We start from the raw sequence: 24,068 nt of genomic DNA, 5'->3' as shown, positions 1-24,068 counted from the left end.
GTGTAATACGCTGTAATCATAATGTGTGTGAGCACATGCTGCCCCAGAGCTGAAATATGGTTCTGCTCTAACGCCTTGTGTCTTTCACCCTGTCTCGGAGGGATTCACATCCACTCATGTAAACACACACACACACACACACACACACACACACACACACACACGTTTGTTTCACTATCTTTGTGGGGACCCGTCATTGACATAATGCATTCCCTAGCCCCTTACCCTAACCTTAACCATCACAACTAAATGCCTAACCTTAACCCTTACCCTCACCCTAACCATAACCTAATTCTAACTCTAATCCTAAAACCAAGTCTTAACCCTCAAACAGCCCAGCATTTTGGGCCCCACAAGGCTGTGCAGACCCCACAAGTATACTGTATTCCCCGGTTTTTGGACCCCACGAATATAGTAAAACAAGAACACACACACACACACACACACAAACACACACACACACACACACACAAGCACATCAAAAAGCATCTGTGTTTTCATAACTTCCACCCCCCCAAAGCATTAACTTTCCAGTTAACTGGATTGCGTTAGTTTACGCTTGAGCAGTTCATTACCGCCAAATTATTCACATAAAAGAAAACAAACTTTCATTTCACAGACTACCCACCCACCTGTAGTTTTACACATCTCCGTCACGACACACATGAAAACACAGACGTTGGTTAGCTGACGTTCCATGTTCTTTAATTGAGGAAAAAGCATGTGTGTGTGTGTGAGGTGAATTTCAACTCCGACTTTGTGTCTACGTGGCAGTTGTTGGGTCAGCGTTGTTGGAGGTAATGTTGAAAACGTCCCTCAGAAGGGAAGAGTAGTTGACGTGCTTCACCGTAGCCCCACCGCCGTCAGACCTCGCATTCACATTGAACTGGAGACAGACGACAGGAATACACAAGTCACTGCACAACTCTGGCTACAGGTTCAGTGTTGACAATAATTCTATTATTTTAGTCTCTACTTTAGATATTTAGTATTTGTTGCTCTCCTTTGTTATTGCTTCTCTGTGATAGATCTCTGCTTTATTTTAGCTATATTTGTCTTACTCTGTTTTATGTCCTTCATAAAACTTGCTTAAAAAGCACCTTGTCAGTGTGTAACAAATGTGCTATGTAAATAACACTGCTTTAAAAATGAGGGTTGTTCTTAACCTCCATTAGACTGATTAAACCTTATATGGACAACACAAAAGAACTTTTTTTAACATTAGAGGACAGGAAGAGGGCGAGAGGCTGCGGTCCATCAAGACCAAAACCTGACGCCTCAAAAAATGCTTCTTCCCGACTGCAGTCGGCCCCATTAACAAGGCTTGGGATCCACACTGCCACAGACTTCTTTTTTAGGGGTCCAAGTCCGAGGGGGCTGGGAACCCTATTGTAATCACTAAGATTATGCTTTTTCTTATTTTACCATAGCCAAAAGTGCCTGCAGCCAGACATGCTGGGGAGGTGAAATTTAGTTTGGATTCGCCTCTTAAACTAATGTGAGCAACTTCAATTTTTTAGGGTAGATGGACACTAACTCATACAACTCACAAACCAAAAGGTACACATGTGGACCACTAGGTGGCACTATAATGACATTAAACGCGTTTTGCCCTATAACTCCCACGTTACACATCGCACATTTAAAAAAAACTTACATCCACATGTTTGTTGAATCAAGCTGAATCACATGACATAGGCCACGCCCATTTCTGCGGAGAATGTTATTTTGCACAATCACGAAATGTGCAAAACCTACTTTTTTGAACTCCTCCTAGCGTTTTTACCCAATCTGCCTGAAACTTCCTGAAAAGATCGGCCCTTAGGGGGCGCAATAATCAAGGTAGACGTGTTGGACTGTAACTCAATGAATGTAAAAAGGAAATTTGCAATTGCAATTTACTGCAGACCTTGCAGCTCAAGCCCCGCGATTTTTTCTGATGCTTGCCTTGCTGCTGCCACGCTTTGGGTTCTGCTTTTCGCGGACTCCACGGGTCGTCGGGGGCGACTCGCGCCAGGAAGGCTTGGACCCCGTCAAGACTGCTTGCAGTTGTAGTTTATTGTTAAAACCGTTATATTGTACGTATTTCTTTATTTATGTTATTTCGTTTACACGTATTGTTTATTTCCTTTTAATATCTGGATGTTTGCACCATCCACCAAGGCAAATTCTTTTAAGTGTTATTTAAGTGTAATCATTTTCTGATTCTGATCAAATGCAATTTAGCTATTTCTTTAAAGGAGACTTTTTTTGAATTGGTCCCAAGATTGTTAAATATAATAAATAGAAAGAAAATAATAGAGGTAATAGGAAAACTGGCAATAATAAACTGCATACGGATTGCAGCAAAGCCCAAAAAGGCCCATCAGAGACCATCACAGGCCCAGTCAATCTGGGTGGGTCAACATGACATTCCTGTTGTGTCCGCCTCACTGTGAGACGCAAAACTTGTGACACCTCCAAAGACGCACAAGGTTCAGTGGCCATTTTCAGTTTCAGTTTTTTCGGGGGTTCACCTTGGAGCTTTTTAAGGGGGGCAGAGTTGAGCAGAGAAGAAGCAACTACTTTGGGCTGAGAAAAGAGCAGCTGGAAACCGTGCCAGAGGAAAACAGAATTAAAGAAAGCACTGCGTCGGCATACACACATTCACAGATTAAGTCTACTCTCATTCTGTGCATGCAAGCCTCCCTTTGTTGTCATGCCAAGGTTTATATCTCTGCTGCTCACCTGTTTCTGCTTAGACTCGGCTGTGGTAAAGCATGCTAAATTAGCATTACATTTGAAAGATAAAAACGCACGAGAGAAGAACAGAGGAGCTATTTCCTTCCTTTTTGACCACCTCTGTGTGTGTGTGTGAGAGTGTGTGTGTGTGTGTGTGTGTGTGTGTGTGTCTGTGTCTGTGCGCTTGTTTTACTACATTTGTGGGGTCTAAAAACAGGGGAATACAGTATACTTGTGGGGTCTGCACAGCCTTGTGGGGCCAAAAATGCTGGACCCCACAAGGTCAAAGGTCTGTTTGAGGGTTAAGACTTGGTTGTAGGATTAGGGTTAGAATTAGGTTATGGTTAGGGTGAGGGTAAGGGTTAAGGTTAGGCATTTAGTTGTGATGGTTAAGGTTAGGGTAAGGGGCTAGGGAATGCATTATGTCAATGACGGGTCCCCACAAAGATAGTGAAACAAACGTGTGTGTGTGTGTTTGTGTGTGTGTGTGTGTGTGTGAGAGAGAAAGAGAGAGAGAGAGAGAGGGTGTGTGTGTCGCTTTCTCTTTCATGTCATTTTCTGTGCACAATAAACTGTCCTCCTGTCCATTTGACCGTTCCTTCCCACTCACTTGATTCTGCTTTTGGCTCACTTATCCTATGAGTCATACCAGGTAGGGGTAAAATGTAGATTCATTTTCAATTACAACTATTAAAACATCTGTGCACGCACTGGGAAATGACTTACTGTGCTTTTCTGATTCACTTCTAATCTTTTCTTTTCTCTCCCCTACTTTTCTGCTGCCTTTTGTTTGACACGTTTTACTGTGGTTGCTCTCTCGTACCTTTAAGGTGTCTTCGGGCATCACTGGGGGAGCATGGTGCTCTACCCAGTTAATGCCAGCCAGGAAGGCGTGGTAGTCGATCTCGTCCCCATCTGCAAACCTACAGCGGACATGCATCCAGATTAGAAACAGGTGCATATTATTTAGAAATTAGAATAACAAAAATGATTATTCTGCTTGATTAAAATGAAGCTATTTTGCTTTCCTTCCAATGCGTCATTTTTTAGTGGTGTTGGGTCTAAATGCTGGTTCAGAGTTGGGCTGGGACGATATGCTTTTGTCCCGATTCGATTCTTTCACGATACATGGGCGCCAATTGGATTTGTGTTGCGATTTTCATTTATCGTGATTCTAGAAGTATTGCGATTCGATAGTATTGAGTATTGCTTTTTTCTTTTCCTTCTTTAGCAAAATCAAAAGTTAAATAATACACTTCTAGAGACAGTATGTCATGAGCCATTTCTAAAAAAACTGTTTTCTAAGAAGAATGAACATCACATGTCAGTCAGTCAGTCAGTCAGTCAGTCAGTCAGTCTGACATTTATTTCATCTGTAAAGAATTTTTCTGCTTTTCTGCTTTCACTCTGTTTTGCTGGAAACAGATATGATGTAGTCGCCGTCAATCTTTGGCATAAAAAAACAAAAATCCTGATTCTAGGGAAAAGAATTGATTCTAAAATTGTCACAAAAAATATCATGATACATGTGATTTTCGATTTTTTTCTTGGCAAAGCACTAGGGCTATACTTGACAATGAGTGGAAATGAATCATTCAAAATCATTCCTTCCATTCAGGACCTTGAACTGTTCTACCCTGAACTGTGCGGTGATTAGTGGGCTCTTACACGCTGAGTAGACCTCCGAGCAGTGTCTCAGGCAGGGGGAGCTTGAAGGCCTTACAGATGGTCCTTGTCTCTTTGATGGAGAGACGGCCGGTCCTGGAGACACAAAGAAAAGCAGAGACATGGGTATCTAATGAAAAAAAACACATCTGGCCACCTGCCTATTTATGGGTTATTTGAATAAAGCTCAAAGAAAATACACATGGTCCTTAGAGGCTAGAATCTGCCCTAAACTGAAAACAATCCCCGCTTTAGGATATTTTTATTACCACTGAGCAGGATGTCATCATTAGTCAGTGCTGACGAGTTGAACACATAAGATCAGAGCAAAAATACCATCAGCAGCACAATAGTTGGACTTGGTTGATATTTTAAAAAGCTACCACTCTTATAGTCTGGATCAAAGGAAGTTCATTTCCAGGATACAGCCTGACATCAGCTTTGCCCCCTCTCCTTCCTCTCTCTGTGTGTTGCTTTTCTCAAAATCCCTTCACTACGGGAAACAACAACAACCTTCGAGCTAGAAAGCTACACGCTGATAATGTCAAGTTTTGAAGGATATGTGAATCGTGCAACAAGGCAGGTCTGCTTGGTTCTTTTGGGGAATGATTGTAAAGATTTACAAAGAATATGTTTAGGGCATTTCCTCTCTAACTGGGACGTTTTGGGACTGATTGGTGGGATTGCTGTGGACCAAGTACACACAGAGATACACTGGTAAGAGATAATGAGGTATAACCATGTATCAGCTAATTTAAATAGCTCACGTTACTGTATTGTGTCAACAGTTAACTTCATTTAATATTGTATGTGGCGTTTTCTTTTGCGGGGTGCAAATGTTCCACCAAAACAAGTTCCTTCCTGAGACTATTTAGCAGAGCCACCGTCGCTGCTTCTGGAGCTTAGCGCCGCCAAAGACCATTGTGATTGGTTTAAACAACCACTCTTATAATCATATATTATTAATAGAAAAATGTCTCAATCGGAATTTGTAAGAAGACAGTGTGTGTGTGTGTGTCTGTGTGTGTGTGTGTGTGTGTGTGTGTGTGTAGACTTGTTTAACTATATTCGTGGGGTCCAAAAACCGGGAGTCCAGTATACTTGTGGGGTCCCGACAGCTTTATGGGGCCAAAATGCTGGACCCCACGAGTTTAAAGGACTGTTTGAGGGTTAAGACTTGGTTTTAGGATTAGGGTTAGAATTAGGTTATGGTTAGGGTGAGGGTAAGGGTTAAGGTTAGGCATTTAGTTGTGTTGGTTAAGGTTAGAGTAAGGGGCTAGGGAATGCATTATGTCAATGATGGGTCCCCACAAAGATAGTGAAACAAACCTGTGTGTGTGTGTGTGTGTGTGTGTGTGTGTGTGTGTGTGTGTGTGAGAGTGTGTGCGTGCGAAACAGAGGATGCTTGTCCTCCCAGACCACAGTTGTTGTCCACAGTCGATGCCATTCTCGTCATACCGTCTTCATTACAGAGATGTTGATGAACAATCCGACGCTAACTGAGTGTCAACACAGCCACAGACACAGACAAGTCAGCTTAACCCCGTGGCTCTGTTGACCCTCCATCGCTCTAACCCAACCCATTTTAAAGGTCTACTACATGTGGAGGGCTGGTTCTATGTAGTGTACAGGCATTACAAATGTGATTTTATGCCCAAAAAGAGAAGAAATGCAACGGCTAGGGAGACAGACACAAGTAGTGTGTCTCAATTCTAAGGCTGGGTCCTGGAATTCAATACTTTTTAGGGCACCGACTGAATTTCCTGTTAAGTAACGAGTATCGAAAGATGCCTCGTCATTCAAAACCGAATTTCAATACCTAAGGACTAAATCTCCTCAGAGTCAGTGAGCCAACAGGCGTGCAGCATGCTTCTACCAAGATCTAATAATGTCTGTGATTGGCTGTCTTACATTACACGTCGCAGAGACACGCAGGAAAAACTCTACGTTACACAGAGACGGGGCTCACGTAGTAGGAGCTGAAACATAAATGATAAGATGTGTGCTGTAATGTGTAATGTTCTCATTTCTTTTTGTTAAAATGGATTTTTACAAAATTGGTAATACAGTATTGGTATCGAACAATTTTGAATGATACCCAGCCCTACTCAACACGGATACTTTTCATGAGTGCACTTAAATGTAGTACACTGTGTACACTTGTGCAGTGCAGTGCAGGGAAGGGATGTCTCAAATCGCGCACGGCCGTTATGCACTGACTGGAAATTACTCTTCTTCTGTTTAATGGTAAATTGCAGCCGGGCAGAGCATTACAGCCACCTAGTGTCGGCTTGTTTTCTCTCTAACTGACGGCAGTATAGTCGTACTAATCTAAAAAAGCACATGTATACATTACATTTGTATAGTTCGTGTTTTGCCGTAAGCACTGCAGCTTCCATGCAGCCACTTTCACGTGTTAAGAAATACGTTGTGGGGGGGGGGGTCCCCATAGTTTCCGTTCCGTAGCAAAGATGGCGAAAGGCGCAATTTGAGACACAGCAAAGGAGACCAAGAGTGTGTGTGTGTGTGTGTGTGTGTGTGTGTGTGTGTGTGTGTGTGTGTGTGTGTGTGTGTGTGTGTTAGGGCTGCGCCATATGAGAATAATAAATAGATATTAAAGTGTTCTCAGTTCTGCTGCTTTCAGTAATAGGCTAAAATACAACAAATTGCTTGTTGAATTTAAAACAAATGAAAGTAAATAATTTCTAACATTCTTTAACTCAACAAATTTAACATTGAATTAAATGTAAAAGGCACCACTAAAAAAGCGACAGTTTTAAAGTGCAGTTTTCTACTGATATTTTCTTTCAACTAACAAACAAAACAAAAACTCTCCGTCTTTTGCGATATGTTGCAGCCTTTTATGATGTGTTTACTGCGACAGTTGATATCGTGATAACGATAAAAAAAACTATATATTGTGTAGCCCTAGTGTGTGTGTGTGTGTGTGTGTGCGTGCGTGCGTGCGTGTGTGCGTGCGTGTGTCCTCTGGCCTGCAGAGCTACATGCGATACAGGGTCCATCTGGTTCCAATGCTCCACTCTCACACTGCTGGAACTAATCGTCGCTCTGGGATATGGGGCCACTGACTGCACGATTGATGTCTTGTTGTGACGCTACCTATGTGTGTGTTTGTGTGCATTTCTGCTGCAACAGTATTTTGTCTTCGGCTAACATCTGTGTGTGGGTGTGGCTTGTGTATATGTGTATGTGACCGCCTACTTCTGTTGGTTACGGTATGTGAAGTCTCTGGCCATTGCAGGGAGCTCTTCAAAGTGCTTCTTCTTGAGGAAGTCCTGGGCAACAGCCAGCATCAGGCCCACGTCCACCTCTGGCTGCGTGCGCTCAGAGAAACATCGGCCCAGCATGAGCACCTCGTGCTCCGACAGACCGCAGTCCAGGCCGGTCAGCAGGCCCCTGTGGTGCACACAGGCACACGCACAGACATCACGTTAAACGTTAGACGTTAAACACATCTCACAATCCTAATCCTTTGAACTGGACATTAATTACTGGATAGTATTTGTATATTATCAAGTATGTCATTCTCTAAGCTTCCTGCCACCAAGGGCCTGAAATTAACAGCCAACCACGCGCCAAATGGAGGTGAATTTTGCCATTGGCGGGTGAATCTACCTATGTCCCAATTCAGGGGCTGCAGCCTTCAGAGGCTGGATTTGTAGGCCGATTGCGGCGCAACAGAGACTGTCCCATTTCATTTAATTTCGAAGGCTCCCTTCAAATGCGGTCCACAAATGCAGTTTGGCCTTCCCTTTACAGAATTCGGAGGGTCCTAATTTTGTATCCTTCCCAGCCCCAGCACTCCCAGCATTCATTTCGGCACTGAAGCAGAAGTTGTAGGCAAACACAAACAGCTAACAACCAATATATATATATATATATATATATATTTACAATTTTTCGTCTGCTATTCATCATTAAATTCACTCCTGAGAATGTTTTAGGTGAGAAATTGTGAAACTGTGTAGATGTCGAATATAGGCAGTGTTATGAAAATTGATGGTGAATTGAAAAATTTGCTCGAAATTGCTCCAACTAAGTAGACTCATATCCTCCAATTCAGTACATATTATTGCATCTGGACAGATTGAACAATACCTATTTTTTCTGTATTATACTGTATATGTATATTACTGTACCTGAACGACTCATAGGGGATGAAGCCAGTGTTGCTGGGGTCACTGAGAGTCAGAAACTTCCTGATCTCACTCTGTTTCTCCTCCTGAATGGACCGTAGTTTACTGAGGATATTTCCCACGTTGGCTTTGGGGAACTTTGGACAATCACACACAAACAAGCAATCTTTAATCTCGTACAGCATTAAGTAACACCAAAGAACGAAGGCTGTGTAATCACGTTAGCTCTAGCAAAGAGCTCCAAAGACCACCACTGCCTGCGATTCCAAAACCTTCGATGTATAAAGCTTAGAGAGCCACAATAAACAAACAGTCAGTTCCCTCCCTACCTCCTCAGCATGTTGCTCCATGTAGTTCAAGGTGTATTCATCGGCATCCAGAAGTTGGAAGTTCCAATTGTTGATGCAGATGGTCGCTCCGACGTACATATCCTGAGCTGTAAAGTACTCAGACAACTCGCTCTTAAACAGCTGCTGGCCTGGCTTCTTTATAAGGCTGCGCTCCAGAAACTTACCACCGAGCACGCCTGGTGGGAGAGAGAGAGAGAGGGAAGGATGATGTTGAAACATTAGAGATGTTCCGATACTGATACCCGTATCCTAACTGATACCGCCTAAAATGTTGGTATCGGTATCGGTATCGGTATCGGCGAGTACTGGAGTTAATGCACCGATCCGATACCACGTAATTTAGCCCCCGAAGAAAATGTACTTTAACCCTCTGAGGACAAAAGACGCACAGACGAGTCCAAGCGATGTTTGACAACACTCCTACTCAAAAAGAGATTTTACGAAATTTTTATTTTAGACATTTATTTACTATTTTATTCATATATTGCGCTACGTTTGTGAACCGAAGACTTCAGTAAACTCATTTCAAGCACCAAAACAATTGAGTGTGGGTATGTTTTCACAAGAGATTTGAGAATTATTTCAGCTTTAGGGACAAATTAGCTCTTCACTCATTGCTCTGGAATACTTTTGGGTGTCACTATACAGACAGCGGAGTTTGTTCTGAACATTTTGATATAAAACACACAGGGAAACAGTTATATGCAGATACCCTTAAAAGGAAAATTCAAGAAGATATCTAGAAATGCCCTTAGAGGGTTAAAGTAGTTTATTTATGTTGTTTTTCCATTATGACTCACTGTCATACTGGATAATAAAAGGCAGTTCTGTGGCAAAGACTTAAACAACAATGATGACAATCATATCACATCCATACAGGGTTAGTAATACTGTATACAGCTGTTAAAACTTAATAATATATGTGTATTTTTAACACTCTGGTATCAGAATGGTACTCTTTATCGGCCGATTCGCAAGTTCAGGTATCGGTATCGGGAAGCAAAAAATGGTACATGGAACATCTCTATGAAATATTACTCATTTTTTTCAATTTCACTGAAAAACAACTTGACAAGTAACTTGGTTCCTGGGCCACAGTTTAAAAGCACTGGCCTTTATTTTTTTGATTTCATGTTGGCAATATGTTTAATCTTTCTAACTACTCATATTGTTTTGTTTCACATCATATTTCAATGGTTGGATATCTCATTTTGGAGCCATGCTGAACAGTCTTTGGACCTGTGACATAATACAAATAAAAATAAATACTGTCAGATACTGATTTACAGTGATCGGAATATCTCCTTCCATGAAAAAAAAAAAGTATGGCCTATGAACTAAATGTCATCTGTTTTCAAAAGATTCTGGAAATGGAAACGGTCTGAGAAACCTAATGTTTACCACGAGAGTCATAGATTTGCATCTCAAAGTCCTAGGAGCAGTTGTGCTGCAGATATGGTCCAAAGGTTTTTTTTTTACCTGAGTTCCTTTGAGAACGTTCATACACACTGATGGAGTCATCGCAGAGGTAGAAGGAGATGATGAACATGCGCTCGCTGTCAACTGGATCGTCGGTCACCATCTTGGCAGAGAACTTCAGCACATTTCTGTCGAGGCCACATTTAGGGGGACATACACACAGTAGAGTCAGGGGCTGATACTAACACACACACACACACACACACACACACACACACACACACACACACACACACACACACACACACACACAGACACACACACACGTGTAATTTGATTGTGACTGTCTACCGACTACTGACTACCAGCGGTGGAAGAAGTATTTAGATCCTTTACTTGAGTAAAAGTACTAATACCACACTGTAAAAATACTCCATTACAAGTAAATGTCCTGCATGGAAAATGTTACTTAAGTAAAAGTATGTTAGTATTATCAGGAAAAATGTACTTAAAGTATTAAAAGTCAAAGTACTCAATGCAGGAAAATCCTCACGTTTTAGGAACTGGAAACGATCAATACAGTATTGTGTTTAATGGTCTAATCATTTCAGCTGAAAAAAAAAAATCTTAATTTGTCAAGTAACTAGTAACTAAAACTGTCAGATTAATGTAGTGGAGTAAAAAGTACAATATGTCTCTCTGAGATGTAGCGGAGTAGAAGTAGAAAGTGGCATGAAAAGAAAAGACTCAAGTAAAGTACAAGTACCTCAACATTTGTACTTAAGTACAGTACTGGAGTAAATGTCTGAGTTACATTCCACCACTGAATGCAGAGAATATCTACCGGCTATACTGGCTATACTGGTGACTACAACTCAACCAACCTGTCTTTCTCCATAAACTTGTAGAAATCTTTCTGCGGGGGCTTGGGCAGCAGGCCCTGGCAGGAGCTCAGCGAGTCCTCCTCGGAGCCAAAGCCGTTGTAGGGGGGCATGGGCCTCGGGGGCTTTGGGGCCGGGGGAGCTTTGTACTGCACTGGGGTGAAGTCCTCTGCGTGGAAAGGAAGGAGAAAGTGAAGACAAAACACTTAAAAAGAAGAAAGGAAAAACCCAGTAGGAGAGCAAAAATGATCAGAGGGCAGCAGGTAATCCATCCATGCAGGAGCACAGCAGCCCGGGTCTGACCTCTGACCTCTCAGAGTCAGACGGGACCCTCCATCACTGGGGGCTCCGCCTGCTTTACTGCTGTGACTAATGAAGGGAGCCCCTAAAAGCAGCCCAGGGTGGCAGATACATCCAGGACCAGCTTGGGTTTCTCATCTCGCAGTGTTTTCCCTTGCTTTGTGGAAGACTTAAGCTACATTTACACTGCTACATTTTGGTTTAAAAACAAATATCTTCTGCTATGTTTCCCCCTCTCATTCCCCCTGCTCTGGCGTTTCCCCCTCTGCTCTGGCGTTTCCCCCTCTCATTCCCCCTCTGCTCTGGCGTTTCCCCCTCTGCTCTGGCGTTTCCCCCTCTGCTCTGGCGTTTCCCCCTCTCATTCCCCCTCTGCTCTGGCGTTTCCCCCTCTCATTCCCCCTGCTCTGGCGTTTCCCCCTCTGCTCTGGCGTTTCCCCCTCTCATTCCCCCTCTGCTCTGGCGTTTCCCCCTCTCATTCCCCCTGCTCTGGCGTTTCCCCTTCTCATTCTCCCTGCTCTGGCGTTTCCCCCTCTCATTCCCCCTGCTCTGGCGTTTCCCCCTCTCATTCCCCCCTGCTCTGACGTTTCACCCTCTCATTCCCCCTGCTCTGGCGTTTCCCCACAGCTAATTTGAGTGTACATACGATGGTCCCTACATTTTACTCCTGTATACCACAATGCAACGCGGTCGTGTTTTCCCGGAGGAGAAGAAGAAGCAGAAGCATCCGCAAAAACTGAAAAGAAAAATGAGGCGGGCTTTGGTTTCCAAACAGTGGAAATGTAACAAGCAACATATATAATATATACAACCTTTTACTATTCTCCTGAGTGCTCGGTTTGTTTCAGGGAAGTATATATAAGTAATATGTTTCAGTTTGTTCACATGATGCTGGACGCGCCCGCCTCCGTCACACAAATAACCGGCGCATCTACTGACAAACAATATTTAGAGTCCAAAATCTCGTTTGGCCGTTCCTTATATAGTTCACTATGTAATAAACACTATATAGGGAATAGTGAGTGAGTGAGTGAGTGAGTGAGTGAATGAGGGAACGGTTTCGAACACAAGTTTTACTCGGATTTTCGGTCCAACAGACCAGTGGCCGCTTTGACAGCGTGGCATTTGTTTACAATGTTTGGTGCGTCTGACAAAATGCAGTGTGAACGCAAATCGAAACCAAATAAAGAAATGCAACAATTTGTAACTTCAGCCCCGGATTGCACCGAGTCTACTGAACAACGGGTGTGAAAGCGACCTGAGTAAGCTCATTCAGTTGTTACAGAAAAAATTGGCAAATTTTAGTTGTACTTCATCCTCTGACAAAAAGTCTGCCATTAGTCTCAGGAATCAGTATTGCAGGAAGGCAACAGCTCTTGCTGGTGCTTGCTTTCACTGCCCCTAAGTGTTGAGATGAATGCATTGCAGGCATGAGCAACCGATTACAGATAAAAGATAATTCATTAGTCATTAGCAAAGGAGACGCCAGTGTGAATGTACATATTATTTAATTTATTTAGTTACATAAGATCAGGTTTTTGTTACACATATAAAACATGTTAGTGTAAATACATCTATTCTTCCTTTGATTAATAATTTAGTTTGTAAGACATAAAAACATAACAAAAAGATATACCCTGTAAATTGTTATAAAGCTGCCTAGTCTGAAGAAGCAGTACACACGTCTGAAAGCAATACAGATAAAAAAGAAACAATTGTATGTGGTTACCTATGCCGTATTTGGAGCGGTAGTAGTCTTTGGTGAAGTCGTCACAGTCAGCGATGATCAGCCTCCTGCCCCACACACTCACCTCCCGTCCTATAGTCAGGTCACAGTCCTTATAAAAATCCTCATTGACTGCTCCTGTCTGCAAGAGAGAGAGAGAGAGAGAGAGAGAGAGAGAGAGAGAGAGAGAGAGAGAGAGAGAGAGAGAGAGACAGAGAGAGAGAGGGATGAGAAGAAGAGGGGGAGAATAAGATCAGTGGAAAAACCACATCTAAAACTTGTTTGAACTTTTTGAATTCAGCGGTTAACGTACATGAGTAAGTTATATGTAGAGCTGTAACAATTCCAAATGTTACTGTACAGTTAGTTGTCTAAGGAATAATTGCGATTAACAATATCATTTGTCTCTTTCAGTTGTGAATGAATCCCAGGATACATCTTTTGGTTATATCCCTGTTTTGTGACCCAGATAATGTAGCCTATAAAGTAAACCGCGCCTTATTATCATAAAACATTGTATTATTTTATTAAATAAACATTAAAATTGACAATTACTGTACCATCAACATTCATACCCCTTAGGACCGTAGCTAATGTTAGCGATTAGGTCAGCGGTTAAACAAAGAAACGGCGATTATGTAAAAAACTAAAAATGCGATTAGACAATTATGTAATAATTATTTGTTACAGGCCTAGTTATATGGTTTATGGATACGTTTAGACTGCATTCATGTTAATGAACCTGGTGGAGTCAAAATTCCCTGTTTAATTTCAGTCAGAATGGTCTTTAGGTACAAGCTCGCCCTATACACTTTAATGGCTAAAGTTCTTCCACAGCAAACTCAGAAAAACTACTTCACTGATTCATGGTTCTCAGTTTAAAGCACACTATTGTCTGAAAGAGAGATCTTCAACAGGGGGTCTGGGACCCCTAGGGGGCCCTCAGAGTTGCTGCAGGGGAGCCACCAAATTATTGTTATAATAAACCAACATATTATTTGTAAAGATACATCTTTTATAAATTTACACAACATTGACGCTAGGCTTACTGGCCTGTAGGTACGGTAGCCAGCCACAGATGCAGTTAAGCTTAAGGATTCACTGTTCCACATTTAACATATGAAACATATGAATATGTCAACAGTTAGTATTTTAATAGCTTAGTATTGTATGCACCATAAAAAGGTATATCTGAAGGCTCTAGGCCAGCCTATACATTATATACAGCCTATAATTTAATATGCAGCTTAATTTTATATATATATCCTTTTCAGCTGAGGGGTCCTTTCCTTGTCCTAAAAACGTTGAAGACCCCTGATCTAAAATATAACTGTATGCTGTAGCATTAAAGTTGATATCAACTAAATTGGAATTGGAACTGAATTTTAACTTAATCTGTCATCTGTCATTTTTTTGTATGCCGACTGTCGGTACTTGAGCCTCTGGGTCACTTTGTGACCCCTCAAATAGCATTTAGTTTATTTCAATTGTTTTTGTGGCTGACACAGGACATACTTTGAGGCTGTCCAGTATGTAGCGTTTCCCCTGTTTGGAAGAGTCAAACACATTGAGCACTGTGCGGTCCGTGAGCTGTCCGGGCTGCTTCATTCGGACTGAATGCTACGGAGAAATAACAAACACACAAAAACAAACATTACACAAGATCTTCACACAACTGAGCAAAATCCTGCACACATCTGGAAAAAGAGAGAGAGCGATAGAGAGACCAAAAGATAGATGAATAGAGAGAAAGAGTTAGAGGCAGACTAACAAACTAAACAGACTAAACACACAAATGTACATTTTTACTTTCCTTTTACCAGGATTGTATGTTGATAAGGCAGCTTACCCTTACTGCACATATTATGACGACTATTATGATGTGTTGTCCAACGGGCAGTGTGCAAATTTGTTTGTCTCTGCATGCAACATGAGCATGTCCATGCAGAGTGATGCAACAGTCCGTGTCCGTGTACTTTATGTGTGTATGTATGTATGTATGCACTATGTTGGGTTGAATTCTTTAAACAGCAGATATTGTTTGTTTGTCCGAGACAAATTTTCTTCGGGACAATAAAATCCATCTCTTAATAGAATAAAGAGACAGTTCAGAAGTGGTCCGTCTTTGAGGACGTGGTGATTTCCCATTGGATGGTGGATGCCAGTCAACCTTTAGGACTGACATTTAATAAATAATATAAATAAAGGCATCACAACTAACCAAATCACTATCTATACACACACACACACACACACACACACACACACACACACACACACACACACACACACACACACACACACACACACACACACACACACACACACACACGATGGAGGCCTGGCTGTCTTTCAAGATGAATTAGGTTTCCGTCAGTAACTGGAGGAGAAAGCCAAAATGCTTGAGGGAGACTGGATGCTACAGCCGTGCTGTCAGACTGAATGAGGGAGGGATGGTGGGAGGAAGAGGCAAAGAAGTCACCCAACCAGAAGGAGAGGCACTGCTGCTGCATGCCTCTAGTTTTGGAATGACCATCTTTATGTCAAAATGTGCAAATGGACGTGGAAATTGAAGGCACGACATGCGAGACAAGCTGTGAAACACATTCTGACACATTCGTGTTCTCCCTAAATGTTCCTCGCCACCCCTGAGAATTTATCAAATGTTCTGACATTTCCAGTCTAGCACGTTCCACACTATATTCCCCAAGTATTCAGGGATTTCCATAACCTGTGTGTTTTTCCTAATTACTCTCTTGTTTCTTTTATAATTAAAATAATATGCAAGTGGCTGGAAGATTTGCTTCACTCGCAAGCCAAAAAAACAACAATGGTAATCTATTGAGTGGCTGGTAAAATTTGAACATTCACTATAGCCATTTGGCTGGTGGACAAAAATGTTAATTTTGAACCCTGCTCTCTGCACTCCCATGGCCAAGGGACACACTTGTTGAACAGATCCTACCGCGGTGCCTCACCTTGGGTAGTTTGCTGCGGTGTAGGAATTTGGCCGCAGTATCCCTCCCAGAGTTTGGGGGGATGATCTCCAGGATCTCTATGGTGTCATCAGCGAGAAAGTAGTGCAGTACGAGTTCCCGGAGGTCCCCGAACACGCTCTCCGAGTCGTCCCAGAAGCACTTGAAGCGCAGGACTTTGCCTTCGTGGTCCAGGAACTGCTTCAGCGTGTCGCGCCTCTCATACGGCCGGAGTGGCGTCATGCTTTTCTCAATCTGGACGAGGTGGGAGAGAAGAAGAATCGATACATATTGTCATACATGCTTAAGAAATATTTCATTATGGAGCCCCTAAGGGGACATGACATGACTTTTTTTTTTTCTGGTGCTCACAAGATACTTTCGCTGCGACGTGTAGTTACATTTTTCGAGAGGTGCACGTCAGGCTACGGTGTAGGGCCCGGCGTAGACGCAGAAGGGTCTGCGGGGGTACGCTGTTGATTTGACGCAGAAGCATAAAACGGCCTTAAAGGGACTTGACATGACTTTTATTTTTTTTTTCTGGTGCTCACAAGATACTTTCTGGTGCGCACACAAAAGTTTCTCATGCTCACAAGAAACCAATCTAAGGCTGGCAAAATGATGCTAACAAAGTACTGCTAACATCATGTGGCTGAAGTTGATATTTCACATTCACAGCATGAAATCAGTTAACAGTTGCCTTATCATCTATAAGTTTGTTAAAGACACTATCGGGAACATTTCGTTGCGTTTTTAAGGAAGACGAATACCTCTTCCTTGGCAGCCGTTCTGACTGCTACTCAGATTGGCTTCTCGTGCGCACCAGAAAAAAAAAAAAATTCCCATGTCCCTTATGAGTACAACATACTTAAAAAAAACACCAAATAAAACACAAAGATAAAACACAATCATATACAAATCAATCCGATTCCATCAAAGAACAAAAAAAGGATGAGTTCCAGAAGGAGAACAAAGACGCATAATGCTTATAAAGTCCTGCCCCTACTTTACAAAATAATATATTATAACAGAATAAAGAAATATTATATAAAAACATAAATGTACCTCTTAAATAACACCCCCCCCCTTCTCTATCCTTAAACAGTGTTCCTATAGTTATCTGGTAAACATTGTTTAACTTTAAACATAAGTTGTGCAGTTTTCAATTTAACAATGTCCTGTATGGACATTGTTAAATTTCAAACAATTGCGAATTCAAAAACACGATTAGTCCCGATACTTTTATTATATATATTTCCCCAAACTTCCACACAATATAAAAGATTTGGTCAAACAAAGTATGTATTGTTTCCTGGTTCAAGATGTATCTAGTTACAGATATTTAATGTGGGGTTTCAAGCACAGCTTGTGCAATTGTTATGGAAATTAAATTGTTCAAGGGGTACGTATCAGTGATCTTAATTGGGCATCAGTAACATTAAACAGAGCAGCAATGTTGAAGCAATTAATTGATTAAATGTAATCCACAAAAAAACAAGAACACATGAATAAATCTCCCCCCTAAAAAAACAAAACAAAAAACACAAATATTTGCTTCCTCCAATTTGAGGATCCACAATTCTGTTTTACATCCTTAAACTAAAATAAACTAAATATTTGTGGGGTTTTGTACAGTTTCCTCGGACAAAATAGACAGCTTTAAAACATAAGTTTGAATAACATACATGTATGTCAGTATTTTTTGGGTGTTTAATAAAGTAAATTAGTAATCAACCATTTGATTTACAGCAAAGGGAATATGTCATTAGCATTAATATTGTATAGACTAAAGCATTAACCCTCTGAGGTCTAAGGACATTTCTAGATATCTTCTTAAATTCTCCTTTTAAGGTTTATTGCATATAACTGATCCCTGTGTGTTTCATATCAAAATGTTCAGAACAAACTCAGCTTTCTGTATAGTGAGGCCCACAATTTGTGAAGAGATAATTTGGCCCTAAAGCTGAAATATTTCTCAAATCTCTTACCTACCTAAACTCAATTGTTTTGGTGTTTGAAATAAGTTTACTAAAGTCTTGGGTTCACAAAAGTAGCGTAATATATAAATGAAATTGTAAATAAATGTCTAAAATGACATTTCGTAATGTCTCTTTTTGAGTAGGAGTGTTGTCAAACATCGCTTGGACTCGCCGGTGCGTCTTTTATCCTCAGAGGGTTAATAAATAACTCTTTTTTTTTTTAACTCATAGATTGATTTACGGTGAAAAAAGTTGTAGATGTATCCCTGATCAGAAAAAAAACCATCAATCAGTCATTATTTGGAAAAGGCTGAAACTTTTTCTTGTTTTTAGAGATATTTTTAGCTTTTCAATTTTAATGCGAAATCAAAACTTGATTCTGTCATTGTTATATTTAAGAGAATGTTTAAAGACAACAAAAAACCTGAAGAAAAAAAAAAAAAAAAAAAAAAAAAGAGTCAGGACCCCCGATACCTACCTGTTGACGGAGGTTGCTGTAGGGGTCAGCAGGTACGGCAGCTGGGTTGTTCAGGCGCACCCCGAGTTTTGAGAAAAAGTTCCTGGTAAAAGTGTCACAGTTGGTCACAGTGAATGTGCGTGAGTACAGCACCATCTGTTGGTCTAGGTTGAAATGGAAAATGTTGTAGAACTGGTCATCATTTGGGGGAGGCAGTGGGACACGCTGGCGGCGAATAAATGTTCCTGCCACGAGAAACAACAACACAGCAATGGTAAGGGACACGTATTAAAATACTTATCACCATATGTCAGATGTGAAGTCTGCTTACTTCGGGTAATTGATCGTTTAGTAGGGGTGGGGGACAAAGTCGACACAGCATAGTATCGCGATATTTTCCGTGGCTGTACTGTATCAATACACAGATGCCAAGTATTGATCTATTATTATATATGTGTTGGTCAGTTTGTCTGCTTGACAATCCCATTCTGCAGCAATACAATTGAAGTGAGGTGAACAAACAGAACTTTATCTCTTGAGATAAAACAGATGTTGACAAAGTTTCCTTTCGGGGACATCATTTGAAACTGGGAACAATTTGAAGTTGGAAAAAAAGTAATAAATTGCAATATATCGCACAATATTGCAATATGTTTAAATATCGCAATAATATCGTATCGTGACGTAAGTATCGTGATGATATCGTATCGTGAGGCCTCTGGTGATTTAGGCCAAGGACCCCTAACCTGAAAGAGTTAGGGGTCTTTATATTGTATAAAATTGAGTTGCATAATAAAGTTGGCCTACATTAACATGTGGGCGGCTTAAAGCCTTTACACATACCTTTGTATGGTGCCCTACAATACTAAGCTTCTGTTTACATTATTCATATATCATCATGTTTTAATGTCAAACATACATGTGGAAGGCACAGTGAATCCACAAGCTTACCTGTATCTGTGGATGGCTCCCATAGCGGCTACCTTACAGGCCAGTAAGCGTATAATGAATGTTGTTGAGTTTGTTGTTGTCTTTTACAAATATGCAGATTCCTCTTTGCTAATAATATGTTGGATTCATGTTATTAGGTATCTGTGGATGGCTCCCATAGCAGCTACCTTACAGGACAGTAGGCGTATAATGAAGGATTAAAGCTATAGTGCGTAGTTTCTGTCGCCCCCATGACGAATTCTAAGTAATGACAACAAAACTGTTGGTGCGTCCACATGATGTCAGATCTGATGTTTTATTATAAATGAAACTAGCCAACAATATAACTGATGATTAGACCATTAAACACACAACTGCACTGAGTACTTTTACTTTAAATACTTTAAGTTATTTGCATCTGATTACTCACATACTTTTACTTAAGTAACATTTTCCATGCAGGACTTTTACTTGTAACAGAGTATTTGTTTTTACAGCTTGGTATTAGTACTTTTACTTAAGTAAATGAATACTTCTTCCAACACTGCATGTGAGCTACATTCATTACAATCAATAGACTTTTCACGTGATGTATCACACACACACCTTGAGGGATGCCACTGTTCTTGTACTCCGGCTCCACCACCTGTATGGTGTCATCTTCCAGGTAGAAGTAGATGTTAAACTTCCTGATACGGTACGTCTCGTCTCGGGCCTCAGGCACAGCTTCCTGACAGTATGCTTCAAAACACAGAGCCTGGAGGGGCAAAAAGAGCATTTTGAGAATGAGATTCATTACAGAAAAAATATTTTGCACATCTACATTTATTTATTCTTTGCTCTAGCTTTTCCAACGTTTTAGACACAGATATGGTGATAATAAAGGTCCAGAATGATGTGAAAAAGTGACGCAAAACTACCGCAAAGAGACACAAAACAACCCCAAAGGAAACACAAATTACCAATCGCGAATGATGAATGCCGTGCTTGAGCTATGCTACTGGTTACTGGTTACTGGTTGCATGGCGTTCGTCGTTCGACTGGTCGGGACTGTTTTCTCAAGATGGCGCCTGCCTGTATACGTGAATGGTACTGTCTTTCTAAACTATCTTTTTTAATAAACTGTCTGTACACTTATAAAGTTCTCAATGCTTCGGTTTACATGAAGGGACCCTCATTATGCTACTGTTGAAGTGTGGTGCTATTTTGAGCCTTGTTAGTGGTATAGAAATTGCGATTTCTTTTTACTTTACCCTCTGCCCTGACGACTAGCGTTATAAGCTAATTAGCGGTTTGCAGTCAAACTGGTCACATTCGAATAGCATGAAAACATATCCCAGAGAACGGTCGACTCGGAACATGTGTAATTAACCCCTAGGTTCATTTTTGCAAATATAAATGCTATGAAATCATTGGTAAAAAAAAACTAAAACACAACATGCTTTAAACTTAAGCCACTGCTAAATATCAGTTGGAATTTGTTTAAATTAGACATCCATATAAACAGTTATCCATGCAACTAATAGTTTAGTCAATTTAGTTTTTTTGTTGTCGAACATGTTAACAAGGATAAATAGGAACATGTGTACATGCTAGTTAGCTAGTTAGCTCATGAACATGTGTACATGCTAGTTAGCTAGTTAGCTCAGGAACATGTGTACATGCTAGTTAGCTAGTTAGCTCAGGAACATGTGTACATGCTAGTTAGCTAGTTAGCTCAGGAACATGTGTACATGCTAGTTAGCTAGTTAGCTCTTGAACATGTGTACATGCTAGTTAGCTAGTTAGCTCAGGAACATGTGTACATGCTAGTTAGCTAGTTAGCTCAGGAACATGTGTACATGCTAGTTAGCTAGTTAGCTCAGGAACATGTGTACATGCTAGTTAGCTCATGAACATGTGTACATGCTAGTTAGCTAGTTAGCTCAGGAAAATGTGTACATTTGAAGACAAAACACAAACAAAATCCTCAGTAAACATATCTTTCAAAATTCCAGTAACTGATTCAAATAAGGATTTCCATGTTCAAAAAGATGTAGGAACAAGTTTAAAAAAAAGTTCTGGTCCCACGCCCTTTTACTATTTTTTAATCAACTTCTATGGACAAAAATATGTGTTTATAGCCGGGGAGGTAAAACTACTGAATTCACCTGTTTGTCGAAGGCTAGCCATGATGGCAGAGCACTGCCCCGGCCCTTGGGGTAGACAGAATACTTTGGTTTAATCTTCTGGCCGCCTAGCAGCTCTCCTCCAATGCCTGGCTTCTCACAGCCCACCAGCATAGGGATGCCATTGGAATAGTCAAAATGTTGGGATTTGTGGAATTTCTCCTTCCCCAGCTGTAGTACAGAAAGGAGGGAAAAAACAGTGGTGGAAGAAGTATTCAGATCCTTTACTTAAGTAAAAGTACTAATACAACACTCTAAAAATACTCTGTTACAAGTAAAAGTCCTGTATTGAAAATGTAACTTAAGTTAAAGTCTGTAAGTATCATCAGGAAAATGTACTTAAAGTATTAAAAGTAAAAATACTTAATGCAGAAAAAAACTCCCATTTTAGAGACTGACAGTCAAACAGTTGTCAATCAACTAAGTGTTTAATGGTCTAATCGTTTCAGCTGGACTTGTAGGCCATTATATTGTTGGGTAGTTTAATTTATAATAAAACACCGTATATACCGCGTAAAAAGTACAATATTTCTCTCTGAAATGTAGCGGAGTAGAAGTAGAAAGTGACATGAAAAGAAAAGACTCAAGTAAAGTACAAGTACCACAACATTTGTACTTAATTACAGTACTGCATTCCACCACTGGAAACAAGTGTCTCTACTCAATTGTCAACCTTGATAGAATTATAAATTTCTGTGAAAAACATGGGTTTACTGTGGTATACACAGCTCGTTAAATAGCTAAATACGTGTACATTTAGCTAGTTAGCTCAGGAGCTAGCATGCTGCCTACAGTAACTGTAACGTTAAACCTAACGTTACCGAAGCTGACCTGACCAAACATTTGTGTGAAATAAACCATATGTAGTAATCTTACTTGTTTATTAGGAGAATTCCCGGGTAGAAATGGTAACGCCATGGATGTAATATTTAAAACAAGTCGATGTTATTTCTTTTCATTTAGCTGCTAAACATTTTCAACGGTTATTGGTTTCCACGGAAGCGTTATGTTTGGGTGCGTCTCTTAGCAACGTTCGTAACGGAGGGGAGGGGAAGGGGAGGGGGGGGCGTATCGTTACGTCAAAATATAATTGAGTGACTTGTTGGATTATGGATGTATGGAGTTTGGAGAAAAAATGAGAAAGTGTGCAAAATATGAAAAGGTTTTAATCTAAAACCCAAAGAATTTTACTTTACAAAATGTGAATTCAAAATGTCAACTGCACACCTGTGCTATTCATGGGCACCAAAGACGTATAGATATAAATTAAATCATGTGTCCAAAGTCACGTTTTAAGTGCCTCTTCACAAATTCTGACAATTTTTTTATTTTTATTTTTTTTAAAGATAATTTACGTCAAAATGAAATTGAGTGACTTGTTGAATTTGTTTATGGATTATGGATGTATGGAGTTTGGAGAAAAAATGAGAAAGTGTGCAAAATATGAAAAAGAAGGTTTTAATCTAAAACCCAAAAGAATTTTACTTCAAAATGTGAATTCAAAATGTAAACTGCACACCTGTGCTATTCATGGGCACCAAAGACGTAAAGATATAAATTAAATCATGCGTCCAAAGTCACGTTTTAAGTGCCTCTTCACAAATTCTGACAATTTTTTTTAAAGATAATTTTTGGGGGACATGCAGCAAAGGACCGCAGCTACAGGTCCCCCCACAAACTCTGACCTTTTTACCCCAAACTCAGGATGCAGGTATACTTTCATTTATTCTTTAATGAGGGGCACAGAAACATGTGGTACACTCTAAGTCAGCGGTGTCCAACTCATTTTCACTAAGGGCCAAAGACAAAAAGACAAAGAAAATCACATGAAGGGCCAGACATGCTTTTATTGGGAAAAGTCAAATATCTTTCACTGTATTGCTGCATGTTTTTATTTTTATTTTTTTGCCGTTAATCGCATTTTTTGTAATTTTTGTTGCTTCCCCCCCCCCCCCAACACTTTTGTCACTTTTTCCGACTTTTGTTGACATAAAACTATACAAAAGTCAGAAAAAAAGTTCCTTATCCATCATAGTTTAGCAAATCAAGCAAAACATACAGTATACCCACTAAGAAAGCTCCAGGATTTCCATAGATCCACTTAAAAATGCCCAATGACACGCAACAACATACTTTCCATTATATTTCTGATATATTTTGAATTGTCATCTGTTATTTTCTTCTTCGCATAGGCTAAACAAAGGTATTTCCACTGTAAATTGGTGCATAAAAGTGTATTGTATCGTTGATGCTCAAAACTTCCCTGGGGGAGGACATCCAGACCCCCCACTATGATATGGCCCCTCCCCCTAAGGCAGATTCTGGCCTATATATATAGTACAG

At 40.5% G+C, this 24,068-nt stretch overlaps 1 protein-coding gene across 1 annotated transcript; it reads right to left on the bottom strand.

Annotated features, from left to right (window-relative positions):
• Positions 1-511: 511 nt before the first annotated feature.
• Positions 512-22,769, bottom strand: efhc2 (EF-hand domain (C-terminal) containing 2). Its single transcript, XM_031300825.2, has 15 exons — positions 22,602-22,769; positions 21,708-21,896; positions 20,164-20,314; positions 18,649-18,872; positions 16,195-16,446; positions 14,732-14,836; positions 13,220-13,358; positions 11,197-11,362; positions 10,373-10,500; positions 8,873-9,069; positions 8,547-8,680; positions 7,609-7,803; positions 4,390-4,482; positions 3,545-3,644; positions 512-886 (listed from the first exon to the last, which is right to left on the bottom strand). The coding sequence occupies exons 1-15, from the start codon at positions 22,641-22,643 to the stop codon at positions 764-766; spliced, it is 2,238 nt and encodes a 745-aa protein (XP_031156685.1). The 5' UTR covers positions 22,644-22,769; the 3' UTR covers positions 512-763.
• Between the last annotated feature and the right edge of the window lie 1,299 nt (positions 22,770-24,068).

The sequence above is a fragment of the Sander lucioperca genome, chromosome 8 (assembly GCF_008315115.2).
Source record: "Sander lucioperca isolate FBNREF2018 chromosome 8, SLUC_FBN_1.2, whole genome shotgun sequence".
NCBI lineage: Eukaryota > Metazoa > Chordata > Actinopteri > Perciformes > Percidae > Sander > Sander lucioperca.
This window is presented reverse-complemented; position numbering and strand designations above follow the sequence as displayed.